At 40.7% G+C, this 14,778-nt stretch overlaps 1 protein-coding gene across 2 annotated transcripts; it reads left to right on the forward strand.

The window, feature by feature from the left end:
- The first annotated feature begins 2,944 nt into the window (after positions 1–2,944).
- On the forward strand, positions 2,945–11,952 carry ccm2 (CCM2 scaffold protein). Of its 2 annotated transcripts, none has more exons than XM_069723519.1 (10): positions 2,945–3,180; positions 7,003–7,179; positions 7,590–7,673; positions 7,889–8,072; positions 8,204–8,340; positions 8,553–8,688; positions 9,140–9,197; positions 9,330–9,465; positions 9,586–9,724; positions 10,208–11,952. In XM_069723519.1, the coding sequence occupies exons 1-10, from the start codon at positions 3,151–3,153 to the stop codon at positions 10,510–10,512; spliced, it is 1,386 nt and encodes a 461-aa protein (XP_069579620.1). In that variant the 5' UTR covers positions 2,945–3,150; the 3' UTR covers positions 10,513–11,952. The 2 variants fall into 2 exon arrangements, with proteins under 2 accessions (XP_069579620.1, XP_069579621.1); XM_069723520.1 differs by lacking the exon at positions 2,945–3,180 and adding an exon at positions 6,181–6,289.
- The last annotated feature ends 2,826 nt before the right edge of the window (positions 11,953–14,778 follow it).

Below are 14,778 nucleotides of genomic sequence, written 5' to 3' on the forward strand. Positions count from 1 at the left end.
TCCCACAAACTAGCAGTCTCCGAGTGCTCTACAGCCAGCACAGCTCAAATCCACACAGTTTACAGCAGAACTCAACTCTCAATGGTGCCATTTTGATTTTCCAATCTGCTCAAAAAAACAACAACAGTTACTCTACTCTTACTCACTTAGTTTATTATCCTGGTTTGAGCATACAGTATGCTTTTGTTTTGATTTTAATTTGCACTAGGATTTTTTTTTCTGAGAGAATGAAACTGGCAGATGACAAAATGCATCTTTTTAGCAAACGCACAGGAGCACAAATGTACTTCTGCTACTGGAATTTGGGTAAAAAAAAAAAATATATATATATAGAACGTGATTGCTGTGTTGTAAATTCCTGTCATCTATATGTCCTTAATCTGTGTGTATCTATTTTTGTTGTTCTTGTAGAATTGGCTGTACTATTTTGTTTAAAAATGGATTTGATATTCCAATGAAGCGACTATGGTTGTCATATTAATTGCTGCTGATTTTCAGAATTGTTATCAAAGGTGTGGGGAAATATTGCTTTGTTTATATTCAGTCAATTTATAGATTGTGTTAGCTTGTTGGTGTATTTCACAAAACTATCAGGATACTCCCTAGGCTATATGATTTATCTGGGGTATTCCAAAAGTTGGCACAATGTTAGTAATCAAATTTTGCTACAAAATGTAGCATCTTACTGAAAGTGGACTCATGCAACCTATGTTGTGACTGAGAACCTATTAGGAATGATTTCTTTGTTGTTGTTAAATATAAAATGTAAGTACATTGTTTCATGGAATCCCCGTTCTTTAAAAAAGCAAAACTGATGTCCAGTATTGTACTTACGCCCTATTTTTGGGAACAATATGAGTATTATTAATAACATATGGTGCTGAAGTTCTTTTTGTATGTTTTGGTTTTTAGATGAAAAGAGAAATATTATGCTGAAAATGTAATGTTAAGCCTTACTGTAGATTCATATATCAGACTGTTCATCCCAGAAGAGAAAAATAAATATAGTATTTGAAAGTGCAATATATCAGTAGTGTATGTACATGCCCGTCTCACATTTTTGACAGAGGAGAGTGACTGCAATTTATCACCTTCAAAGGTGTAAGAAGTGATGTATAATGTTCCCTGCTAGCGTAACAAAGAGAAAGGCGTTTTTGAATAGGACCCAATAGCTTGTGATTAGTACATCTTAGCTCGTCTAAGCCCTGCACACCCACAAAGCTGTTCAGTAGAATTACCGTATGAAATGTAAACAAACTTGTGTAATTATAGAAAATGTGAAGGTCTAAGTTGTCCCACCCAAACAGCAAAAAAAAAAAAAAAAAGAGAGATGACAATCAACCTGAGAAAAGGCTAGGCAGGCAAAAATAAATCACCTTTTAATATGGCTTATGGGTGCCAATAATTTCCTTCAACCATTACCACTAACTACAATTTAAAATGTTATATGTACATATATCATTTTATTGATATAGTTTTTAAAAAGAATTTTTTTTTTAATTTTTTTTTTAGAAATTGACATTAAAATAAGACCCCACAAATCAAAATATATAACTAAATGTAATACTTTTTCAGATCCTACTTCACCGTATTTCATCATGCCCATGATGCCCCCTTATTGCAATTTTCAGTTATTCAGGTGTATTTTTTATATTTGGACACAAACCTTTAAAGATCCCCATTATAAAACTACTCTGCTTGAATTATAACTTGTGTCTGATATGGCAAAAAAACTGCAATTATCTTATCACAAGTTATTTTCTACGCCTGCAGACACACCTGCTTTATTAAGAAAATAGAGACAGATAACCGAGACATTATTAAAAAGTAAATAGTGATGCAGTTACTATATGTCTGAGCAGAACTTACCCTTCACTAGCTGGCACTCGTGCAGTCGATTTGGTCTGTGACTGCTCATCACTTTCATGTCGTCCTGCTGTGTGCATGTTTCCACACTTGTCTCACCGGCCTCTTTCTCTGTTGCCGTCTTAACTGTCTGTCCACAGTCTTGATCTGATAAAAACAGACAGAAAACAGTAACCGTAAACAGTGAGTCATCGAGATATTGTTTTTAAAGGCACTTAAAACTCGTTGTACAGTATCCACGACTTATTAAAATGGAGCAGTGAGGGAAACTGTGACTAAATCATCTTTGCCAATCTGACTGTGACTGACTGATCAAAGGTTTATACAAATCAGATTACAAATCTGGTGCATTATTAAGAATGAACAAAGAGTGATAAGGGTTTCCCAAAAGGAAAACCAATGCTGAAGTAGGTAGGTAGGTATTTACTTTATTAATCCCCGAGAGGAATTTTTTTTCGCTACAGCAGCATACAGAAGCAATAAGATAACAATAGAAATAATAGAATAAGAATAATAAGTATCAAGATTTTAAGGTCTTTTAAATAAAATAAGCTATTACCAAGGGTAAGCTGAAGGACCCTGCAAGCAAACAAAACAAATAAAGCAATAAAAGTAGTAAAAAAAAAGAATAAAAAAAAAGTTAAATAATGAAAACACTTATATATTCACAAAGGTAAAAGCCAAATGATTTTTTTTTTAATGATTTCTGAATTGAGACCCTGTTTTTTTTTTATTGTTTTTTTTTTAAACTAAATTATTTTCCTATTTAAATTACCAACTTGAAAGTGTTCACCTGCAGTGGCAGCAGAGACCACAGTTTTTTTTTTTCCACGCTGCTTCGTCTCCACCGTGTAAATCAGCTGCTTGCTGCCTGTTTTGGTTTCTGCCGAAGCAAAGCATGCTGGGTCACCGCAGCTCGACGCCCAAAATGGCGGCACGATTGAAAAGTTTTGACTGTTTTGTCCGAGTTTGTCTCCTTTCCAGACTATTGCACTCCTTGTTTTAAACTCCCACGTGGAACCTCCTATTTTCCCCCCACTGGCTTTTTTTTGTTGTTGTTGTTTTGTTTTGTTTTTCGTTTTGTTTGTTTTCATTTTCACGGTAAGAGGGGAAGATTTTTTTTTTTTTTTTTTTTTAAGGATGGCGTTTTGCTGTCAGCTCAAAGTCGAGCATCACTAGGCTAGGCTAGGAAAAAAAAAAAAAAAAAGCTTCCGGCAAAGTCGCCTTAAACCTGGATATCTCCGAGCTGAAACGGAATATGAAGAAGAGAATCCTTACGTAGAAATGGAGGATGATGTGAAAAAAGTAAAGAAGGTAAGTCGTGGAAATGACACACTTTTCCCCAGCAAGCCGACTTCGTGCTAACTCGCTAGCCGCTAGCTGACTCTGGGTCAAGCAAGTGAAGCAAAGTTTGCCCTCAGTTCGTCGATTTTTCTGTCATTTCTACAAAGAATCGAACCAATAAAGTGATTAAAATACAAAACGTACTGTATAAATATTAATAGAGGTAAAGCGCAGACAGATTGACTGAAGGAGTGACGTGTTTAAAGCAAGTTTGAAACGTTTCCATTGAGGATTAAAAATTCGGGATGTTTTTATTTTTTTTAATTTTTTTATCTATTTCTTATTTAATTTTTTTTAATTTCGTTGTTTTATAATATCAACTTTTGCGCTGTTTGCTTCGTCCGCTCATTACAAAGTGGTTCGTGTCCGCTGTGAAAATGTACTCCGGCAATTTGTGCATCATTAGTCGGATTAAAAAAAGAGGTATATTTATACAAAGTTGAGGTATTTTGTACTTTAAGTATTCGTATCTGATGTAATACTTCCACTCCACTGAATCTCGGAGGCAAATGTTGTACTTTGGTTCTTTTAGTCCGCAGACAGCGTTGGTTTCTCGTTTTTCATAATAATTCAATAATTGGAATAATAATTGGAATAATTCTTACTTTTTACGCCTCAATTGATTATTTCTCAAACCCTCTCGAACCAGCTGGGAAATGTTTTTTTCTGGAGAAACGAGACAAACGTGATAATCTTGTGGAATATAAATGCATTACTATGAATTACGTTCACCAACAGTATATGAAGTTGTTAAAAAAAATAATTGCAACCTTTAAATAAATACAGCACTAAAATGTACATTTAATGCAGCACTGGTATTAATCCAAAAACATCATATATATCATAGTAAAACACATACAGTTAGAATGCACTGCATATTGTGTACTTTTACTTTTGATATTTTATGCAGATTTTGCAGATAATACTTAAGTAATATTTTGATGGCTGTTCTTTAACTTGTGGTATTTGTAACTTGTGCTTTAGTAAAGGACTTGGGATACTTCTTCCACCAGTGTTGTGTTATTAATTAGGTTAATATGTTTCCCAATGTTGGATTTCAAACAGTGAGGTTGATGCTGGTGTTCCTCAGTTCTCACCAAAAAGGTAATGAAAGCACACCGGAGGCAGCGGCTATCGGTGTCAGTCACGCCGAAGGGAATAAGCACTTAGGTTGTGCCAACCAACCCGGCCTCTCCCTCCCACATACAGGATACTGCTCCCATTTGATGCGGAGCCAGATCTTCATGGTAAAGGCACATGGCAGATAATTGCTTTGCCTTTTCGCTTCCCTCCCTACTGCCTACTCGAGGGACGTCGCCCCTGTTGTGCACGCAGTTCTCATTTGGGCCACTTGGTGCTGACAGTGGATAGCATTTGGTTCCAGATGTATTTTATACTCACTGTTTGGATATCTCTCGTCCCTTCATAAAACATAATAGAGTGACATGCCTCATCCTTGTCAGAAATTGGTGAAATAGGCAGGTGTTTTACAACTAAAGTCTCGTCTTACAGGAACATAGCAGAGTGATTGCTGTCGTCGTGCGCGCACACACATTATAGTAACTTTATTTCAGCCCAGTTGGAACAGTAAGATCTTACAAATGCTACCAAATCATGAATGGAGAACAGCTTGATGTCAGAGAGGTGCTGCAGCTTATTTCTGGGTTGGCCGGGAAAGATCGGAGCTTTTTAAATCAGGGCAGCTGTGGAAAACACGGTCATCGTTCTTTCACATCGGAGGACAGATACTCCACATGCAAATTTAAGTATTGCATACTTACTTCACTGTGAATAGGTCATTTCATGACTATGAAATGCTTATTATGTGTAGGACTGGATTGTTCTTACTGAATATGGTTCACTGCAGTGTTTTATCTTTTCTTACACCAGCTCTACATTTTCTTTCGATGTTCTTTCATGTGAGAAAGTTTGAAACTCAACCCGCACTTGTTGATGTCTGCCCGGCCATCACAGCACAAAGAAGCCATACAGCTTCCTCACTTAACTTCTTTGTAAACAGGCTTTTGTTAGGGAGGGGGGGGGGGGGTACGTTATCGTGTGGCCATTCACTGGGGTCAGCGATGGTAGCTCTGGTCTCGCGTTTCACCAGCAATAGCCCTAAAATGTTAATGTGCTTGTCTCCAGTAGTGGGAAACTGTTGAATAATGCATGCACTGGTCCTACAGGTCGCGCTGTTCTATGGAGTTTAAAGTCGGATCAAATGTCAGCACATCAGGCAGGAACCAGATTCAAGAGTCAGATGCACCTTTTGGTCCATAACCAGTTATTCAACATGGGTGCTTCTTCTTAACCAGGGATTTTTATGGAGTTAATATAACTACTGAGAAGTATGGATCATTAAAAGGTAACTTTATTTACATCCTGTTGTCGCTGGCAAACGTCTAGATGATGCTCATTAATCTTCTTGACTGATTTCACGATTGCAATAAAAGTTGTTCCATAAACCTTTATCATGTAGTGTCTGAAACCAGAAAGTACGTCTTTAGCAGTCAACATTGCAGAGGTGACAGCTGCGGTAAGCGCAGTCGAATATACAAGGTCCTTGTGTTTCTTTTGGTTTTGCAGTGATGCGTACAGACTTTGAGTCGCAGAGTCCCGAGAGACTGGAGAGAAGCAATTTGCATCAATGTGAAGGTGCGGAGGAAAAGTAACATGTATCACATTTGCAGTCCCGCCTGCGTTCACCATCTGCCGAGCGTTTTTTTTTCTTCTTTTCTCAACAACACGAGAAGTCCGTTGCAGAGAAGCGTCTCGGCACTCAAAGCACCGATTGCACGTGTCATCACAGGAAGTTGCGGCGGGTGCCTGTTCCTGTTCTTGCGCTCAAATATGAAGTCGAAGACACTTTCCTTCCGCTGGTGGTCGGAGTCACACCCCTCGCATACGCAGCTTCGTTGTTTGAGCCTTGCGTCTCTCTCGCCAGTCGGCAGCTGTCACTGTGCGTGAGTGCAGGCAACAGGTGACTAGTGTAGACAGCGTTGCAGCATCAGGCGCTCAGGCTGTGAACTTGCTGTCGAGTAGGCCGGTCCTCCAGCGGCGTGGGTTCATGGACAACGAGGTACGGTGTTGAAAATGCTTTCATTCTAGATACAGGCTGTTTTTCTTTTTCGCGCAGAGACTTTTGCATGTCAGGGTTTCTGTCAGTTATTCTTGCTGCTAGTTTACCAAGTGACGAGAGCGAAGAGTTGATAGAGTAATGAAGTAAAGTAAATGCAAAACAACTTTTTTGTTTTTCTATTTTCTATTTTTCCTGGTTGTTGTTTTATTGTTGATGTTAATGGTTACGATCTAGAGGCATGATTCTCCATATTTTACAGCGTTATTGCAAAATGTAGAGTTTGCAAATGCAAATGTTGATATTTGAGGAACTCGTAGTGAGTAACACGGAGGGCTGCGTCTTACTCTGCAGCTCCCAGCACAGAGAGGGCAAGCAGAGTCAGCAGAAATTACAAGGCATGCAGGCAGCGCTGTCAACAGATGTTTCATGTTCTTCTTTTGAGGTTACATTAATACTTTTGCTGCATTTGTTGCAGGCTTATTTAAATTACATATTATGGATAAAATAGTTCGTTATGCCTACATTGGGGTTGCAGAAAATCAGTTTGATGCAAGTTTATAATTTACAGAACGTAGCATGCCACGACGTGTGAATCCACACAAACCGAGCAAGGCAGCCTGACAATAGAAACACGAGTTACTGATGGACTACAACACGGACACGAATCTCCATATTCCTCTCATCCCCCGCTCTCTTCATCTTTTGTTCAATAGCCTGGTATCGTGTCTCCGTTCAAGCGAGTCTTCCTGAAAGGGGAGAAGGGGAGGGACAAGAAGGCCCAGGAGAAAGCCACAGAGCGCAGGGCCCTCCGCACCTTCTCACTCTCTCAGCCTGACCACCGCATCGACCCTGACATCCTGCTGAACGACTACATCGAGAAGGAAGTCAAAGTGAGCGTGACTCATAGACATGCAAGGCCCCTGCCCATATACTCATGTTTCAGTACTATTCAATTGTGAGGAAATGCTGGAAGTCTTAAATTTTACGATTGCTGTGATTATTAATTAATCCATCAATGATTATATTTTATGAGCTTCCAAAACGGTCCATGAAGCACTCATTAAATTTCTTATTTGGTCTGATCAACAAGCATAAAGCAAATAATCCTTGATATGGAGAGGTAAAGCAGCAAATTCTTATCTTGAGCTTCCACTTCATTTTTTGAACGGCTGATTAATTGACGAATCGTTGCAGCTCTAAATCTTTTGATCTCTGACATATCAGGTCCTGTTTTATCGTTTGGACTTTTCTACAGCTTTCTGTAATAAAAAAAAGTGTGTACACGTTCTGTCCCGTGCAGTATTTGGGGCAGCTGACATCAGTTCCAGGATACTTGAACCCGTCAAGTAGGACAGAAGTCCTGCAGCTCATTGACAATGCAAGAGTAAGTATCCGAGTCAGAGGATTTAACCTCATCCTGTCAGTTGTATTCACCGTCTCTCTGTCTTCATCATTCTTTTAAAAATGTGTTTGAAATTACACCATCTGTCAAAATTAGATCATTTCTACATTTACTGACACGACAAATGAAGGATGTTTACGTTAAATCGTTTCAAGCTGAAACCAACTGGTACGAGTAAATAACGCTCCGGTTTCCAGAAGTCCCATCAGTTGGCAGGCCAGCTGACGTCAGAGCAGGATGCAGTGGTGAGCTTGTCGGCATACAACATCAAGCTTGTGTGGCGTGATGGAGAAGACATCATCCTGAGAGTGCCTATCCATGATATCGCTGCCGTCTCCTACATCAGGGATGATTCATTGCACCTTGTGGTGATAAAAACAGGTACAAAAAACACACACACACACACACGTCCCTGTGACAGTTGAGATATTAAAGTGAAGTTTCAGAATTTATTTCATTGCTGAAGTACCAAGTGACTAATTTAGCTGCATGTGTTTCCCTTTGTTTTTCAGCCCAGGAGTCAGGGGGCTCTCCCTGTCCCAGCTCGTGTCCTGATCTCAATAAGTCCCAAACTCTGAGCTCCTTGTCAGAGAGTGGAGCTGTGCTGGTGGAGGTCTGCTGTCTGCTGGTGCTGGCTGTTGATAATAAGGTAATATTTAGCATGTAATGCTAACAACAAGCATATTTTTAGCTACAGCGGCGCTTTACATCATAGATTTCGATGTTGGCTCTGAGCCGTACCGCAATGCTGATGAGTCTCAGAATGCAACCTGAATCAACTTCAGGCCAGAGATTCCTCATGCTTTTATGTCGGTTCCAAAAATCCCTTGTTAATTGCTAACTTTTTCTTTTGTCTTTTAGGCGGCAGCAGAGGAGTTGTGTCTTTTGCTGAGCCAGGTCTTTCAGATTGTTTACACCGAATCAACCATCGACTTCTTGGACAGAGCCATTTTTGATGGCGCAACTACACCCACCAGACACCTTTCTCTGTACAGTGGTAAGGAAACCAAGCTAAATTGCTCTCTGGAGCAAAACAAACTCTACCGATTACTCGTGAGTTTTTCCCTGCCGAGGGTCTCGTGTCTGTCTGTCCGTCGCGCTCCACGGGCGGACAGACATGGCGTCAAGGTGCGTGCGAAGGTCTCCGTCCGGTGTCACTCGGTACTTGCCGACCACTTGGAATCTTAACCGCACCGCAGCACAGTGCAAGCAGCTTCACCGCGGTCGGGGGCAGGCAGGGAATTGGAGGAGTGAACTGCATTTGTCTGCAGCTGTCTATTACTATTTACACACAAGACAAAAGGAGCAAATAACAAACTTGCCTCAATTTCAATAATTGCAATTGCGTTATTTATTAAAAAAAATAATTAAAAAGTAATTAGTTACTGCCAAACGGAGTGGAATTCCAGCACTGCTTATGGACCTGTAAATATTTGTCAATTTTGAAGATGACTCTTCAAGCAAAGTGGATGTCAAAGAGGCATTTGAAGTGGAAGCCAGCACATTGTAAGTACTCAGTTCAAGTCCTACCTCAACAATATGTTTTCATTTCGAGTTCAGTGACGAAGACGTATTTAGACTAATCTCTGAAAGTGGTTCAGTTTTTGTTTGTGATTTCCAACGGGTGGGTTCTCTCAGTCCTTTCCAGGTGACTTCGGAGACGGGTGGAAACTCTCCGCCCGCTTCCACCCCGGCTTCTCCTCAGACGAAGACCGCGAGCGAAGGAGAGCTCAGTACCACAGCTGCTGAGCTGTTGCAGGACTACATGACCACAGTATATAACGTTTCTGTTTTGTGTGAATGAAACTAGTGAAAGCTTTTCTCAGACAAATTCCTTTTAAGTTCTATTGAGTCTCCTTTTTGATTTTTCAATATCCTTTTCTTCCCCTTCGAGCTGCGGACAAAGCTGTCATCACAGGAGATCCAGCAGTTCGCTACTCTGCTCCATGAATACCGAAACGGGGCCTCCATTCACGAGTTCTGCATTAATCTGCGACAACTCTATGGTGACAGCAGGAAATTCCTCCTACTTGGTACAGCCCCTCTTTCACCTTTCTTTCATAACTACGTGTCGCTCCGTCTCCATCACCAAGCACAACATTCGGTCAGAGAGAAAGATCAGTATGCTGTTTGTTTTTTTATATCATAGAAATGGTGTTAATTGAAGCAGACACTCTTCCAGATTATAATGCTTTGTCTGAGTGAATCTAGGTTTGCGTGAATCCACTAAAAACTAATCGATGAAAAATGTGGCCCAGGCTTTTTCTTTTTATTTAATATAGTACATCCGGCAAAAAAGCACAGAAAATACTAAATGAGTCAAATTCCAACTTCAAACTGTCATCAATTACAGATTTATGTCAATATAACCAGATGTCAAGTGAGTGCCCGTTACTATGTGCTTAAAAAGACAAATGTAACAGTTAATGATCATTTAAATTGACTATAAAATTCAGCTTCATCCTGGTGATGAGTGCCAAAGTGTGCATGAGTTAAGCTTTTCCGTTCCCCTGCAGGCCTGCGTCCCTTCATACCAGAGAAGGACAGCCAGCACTTTGAGAATTTCCTCGAGACAATCGGTGTGAAGGACGGCCGAGGCATCATCACCGACAGCTTTGGTCGCTACAGGCGCACAGCCAGCTCCGCCTCCGATTCCACCACCAACGGCAACGGAGCGGCGGGAGGAAGCGGAGACAGCACGGCCTCGGACGAAGGCCAGGAGGCCTCCGAGGGGGACGAGTGGGACCGGATGATCACCGATATCAGCAATGACATTGAAGCCCTGGGCTGTAGTATGGACCAGGAGGGAGTGACACCCTGACGTGGGGAACAAAGGGAGGTAGAAGAGCTGAAGACATGAACTGATGGCCACTCCTCAAATGAGCACTAGGTGTGAGCTGAATGGATCAGATGAAGGTGGTCCTTAGCACTGACCTAAGATTTGGTTAAAGGGATAGTTGTTTTTTTTTGTTGCTTAAATGGGTTTGTATGAGGTTCTTATCAATAGTGTATTACTCTGCAGTGGATGGGGGTCGGCATATTTGGAAAGCAGGTGTATATTTGGAACTGAACAAACCTGTTGAAGCCCCATGAAAGACACGCAATGATGCAAACAAACGTAACCGATCGAAGCAGTAGCACCAGAAACTCCAGTGCTCTGAGGTAAAATGACAGATTTTGTCAGGGGAGTCTGGTGGGTTTGAAGAGAGAGATGTAATGGCTTCAGTTCCCCATCAGAAAGAGCTGTCTGACGGCAAGATAAAGCAGTGAAAATATTCTAAACATGGCATATACTTAAACTAATACAGAGCAGTACATTACTTGGCTTCCATCCTTGACAGCTGCCAGCTTCTCCATACTGGGGACATGGCGACCCTCCTCTACTGCAGCGACTATGGAAAATGACTTCATACTTCAAAAAAAAAAATCCAAACTATCCCTTTAATTGTATTTCCTCTAATTGTCAAGAGGACATCTCATAGTCCCTACAAACTCAAGGAAACCTCAGCTTGTAACTATTAATTCAACAAATGCACTTACGCAGTCCCTGTAGATGACATGCGGTTAGTTGGCTTGTTTTGCATTTCACACAGATTCACAGTCGCGATTTATTTAGAAAAAAAACCGCTGTTTGGTTTTGTACTCGTTTATTGGCAGTATCTGCCACTGCTATCAGCTATGTAGCAGAACTCGGCAGTCTTTCAGAGTATTTCTCTTTGAATAGCCTCAAAGACTGTGGAGAGGACTCTGTGCATGTTTTACAAGGTTGAGACTGAGGCCGTAGTGGTTTGTGCTTCTGTATTTCTATAGATCGATCAGCTTCATCCACCAGGAGAACTTTGGTTTTCATCTTTTATTTCACATCAATGTGCGTTGCTGTGAGAGTGTAACATTTTGCTACATATATCATTTTGTTTTTCTGTAAGATTTGTGTACTACTTTATCATTTGTTATCAGTTTTTACTCATTTATATATAGATATATATATCTATATATATTTGCCTTATTCAAACTGACCAAGGAAATGCTGTAAAAACACATTCTCATTCATTTAAAGCAATTGAATGAGGACTGTATGTGACAAAGCCGGTTAGTTGACGGCTGATGTAAATTTATGATTTTTGATATTTGGTCTTCTCATGCAGGTCATCTTGTTGCGTCTTGTGACATCACATTTATTTGTCAATGTGCCTTTACACTGCAGTACTGCTGCCAACTGTCTGTCAGACACAGACAGCTAATTACAGACTGTTACTACAGTTGTTCAGCAAATCATGGTTATTAAATAACACATAATTTAAACTGATGGATGTTGATATTGCAAAATTACAAGCATCCCGATGTCACATAGGAAACGATGGTCTAATCCCGTACACGCTGTCCGCTGCATTATCGGCATTCACCGGTGCCCAGCTTGAAGTGAGATTAACCTCCTCATTTAATTTGACTTTCATTCAGCAAAACTGACACACGAGGTGGAGGTTTTGTAATCTGATTATGATCCTCTGACCGATCATTTGCTCGGATGCACCTAAGCTGCCGCGGACCTTCATTCCGAGTTTCATCAAAGCAATCACGCTGGATGCTGATGAAGGCCCTTAAAGTGAGGGATTAGTTTTGTGAGTCTTGGGGATGGGAAATTGGGCAGGACGGGGTCGAGTCGAGCACATTCCGCTCTCCGAAGCCCCTCAGCGGGGTTTTCCTCCCACGTTCCTCACAGATCTACTTTTAGATGCTTTATCTCGGGGTGAGTACGAATACGAAACAAACTGGAATCGGTCCGTTGTCTGGGTTGTGGGATTGCAGCGGAGGTATTGGAGGGCTGAGTGGAACACTACACCCGGGCTCGGGTGACTTCTTCGGCTTGAGACGCTGTCTGCTTTAAACAGAAGAATGAGATAACCCGAGTGCTCTTTTTTTTTTTTTTTTTTTCCCTCGTCACACTGTAACACACTATGGCTGCTTAGCCGTGCCCGTTTGTCAAAATGTAGCCTCACTGTTTTGCTACAGAAGAGAAACTTGATTGTTTTTGACATGACTTCAGTATAATTGAACCGTGTTTTCTCAGTGCTTGAAGGAATCCTACGTGGCCTCTTGTAAACTCTCTTCTTAATCCAATTTCAGACTGAACTGAGAATTACTCAGTGCAGCGTCTCATTTGCAGCAAGTAATTATTAAATAGATCAGTTGGTCCAATTAAGTCATTAGAAGATCCCATGCTGTTTCTGAAGAGTTTGCCAATTATCCGCACAACAAACGACCAGAGCCCCTGCAGTGCCTCCATCACCTTGCATGCTTCACATTGAAAAATGAGGTGGGCGTTACTGTAAGATGATGAGTGAATTCAACGTAAAAGGCTGCGACAGGCCCATTCAGATAGATTAGTCCTTAAAAAAAAAAAAATTAAAAAAAATCTATAGGTTATTTTTTGAGTTTTGTTAAAGTTTCGCAGGAATAAAGTCAAATGATGCTACGAGAATCAGCCTCGGCTTTGTAAGCTGTAGTTACTGGTCGAGGTTAATTTAACCTGAACCTGAATGGACCAGTAGGAACTTCCACAAAACCACTTGAGTATAAATACAAATAATTTAATGTATAGAGGAAAATATGTTAGTTGTGAAAAAAGGACATAAACTACTGCGTTGAGTGTGTGCATTAGCTTATTTAGGCTAATTTTGTATTTCTAAGTTTCGGTCTCTTTATGTATTTTTGCATGTATTTATCCATTTTGGTATTCATCCATTTATTTATATCTGTATTTCTTCTTAGGGCGTCCCAACCCGGGTCACGGCCATTGCACGTAATAGAAGGTAACTTGTGCCAAGTAGATTTGAGAGGGAACCCAGTAACCTGTGATTCACTTCCAGGTCTTGAGTTCACAACATAACACCGAATTCAAAAAGAATCTGCCTGGAAGGAGCTTTTCACAAAATATATTTTCCACACTACGGTGTAAAAGCTGGTATTTTTTTCCCCCACTCATGGACATGTTTAAGATGTGTTCAAGGGCTGGTTAAAGTGTTCTTCAAACCTGTAAATCTATTTTCCAACACCCGGCACAGTGAGAATCGGAGTCGACACTTCAGGGGGTTTCATGGTGTGCTCAAACTTAAAGCCCCAGAAGTCTGCTGTCCGTCTCGTTTCTCCGTCAGAACTGCCTGCTGCAGTTCTTATTTCCACACCATTCAAAATAGCAATAGTCTAATACGATTTCTAGTGAATCGATACTAAAGTGGTGAAGCAACATTTTTGCTCTGGAAAGTGTCACAAATGACAGAGTGGGAACTTCTTTCATCACATCGGAGAAAGAAAAAAAAAAAACCAGAATGGTGAGTAACCCATCAAACGAAAGACCGTCTTTCAACCCTCTTTGTGTGTTTGTTGTGTTCTTCTGTGGGCTGTGGTGTTTAAACGTCTCGTCCTCAAGGTGAATCCTCGAGATGAGATGTGCCGAGACACTCCTACGCAAAAACCTCGGCTTGAGATGCAGTCTGGGATATTCTCGCCCGTCTTCACCCCGTGGTTCACCTTGGTGAGTTTTCTGTCAGCTATTCATGCTTGAGTTTGCAGCTTCGTCATGGTGAGAAGTGTCTCTCTCGCTCTCTCTCTGCGGTGTCACATCTGTTATATTCCTGGAACGAGACGGCAGCTTACATTTCCAGTGGTGAAGCTTCTGGTCCTCAGTGTTCATAAAAAATCTCTGTAGAGTACAGACACAGCATTATTTCTCATAATTGGGAACCAAATTCCCCCAAAACCAACATATCATTTAACTTTCGTGGCCTTATTTTCACAACGCGCGTACAATATCTCGTCTCCATGCTTCAGCTGCTGATGTAGTGCCTGATTTTTTTTGTTTTATGCCTGTCAAGTAGATCTCGCCTGCTTTTATGCCCGTCATTTTGTCATGCTAATGAGCTGGTTTAGGCATGAAATTAATAAGATGGTGAACTCCGGGGAAAGCTTCTGGGCAGAGCTGGAGTCTTAACAATCACAAAGCAGGGGTTGTTTTTTCCATTCGCAAACTTGTGTTTACAGCATTTTATTTCAATATATATATATATATTTTTTTTAAACTCTTGTAATG

Source organism: Brachyistius frenatus, unplaced genomic scaffold (assembly GCF_029030835.1).
Source record: "Brachyistius frenatus isolate BFR_SWC_R1_liver_20210118 unplaced genomic scaffold, ASM2903083v1 Contig_332, whole genome shotgun sequence".
Taxonomy (NCBI): Eukaryota; Metazoa; Chordata; class Actinopteri; family Embiotocidae; genus Brachyistius; species Brachyistius frenatus.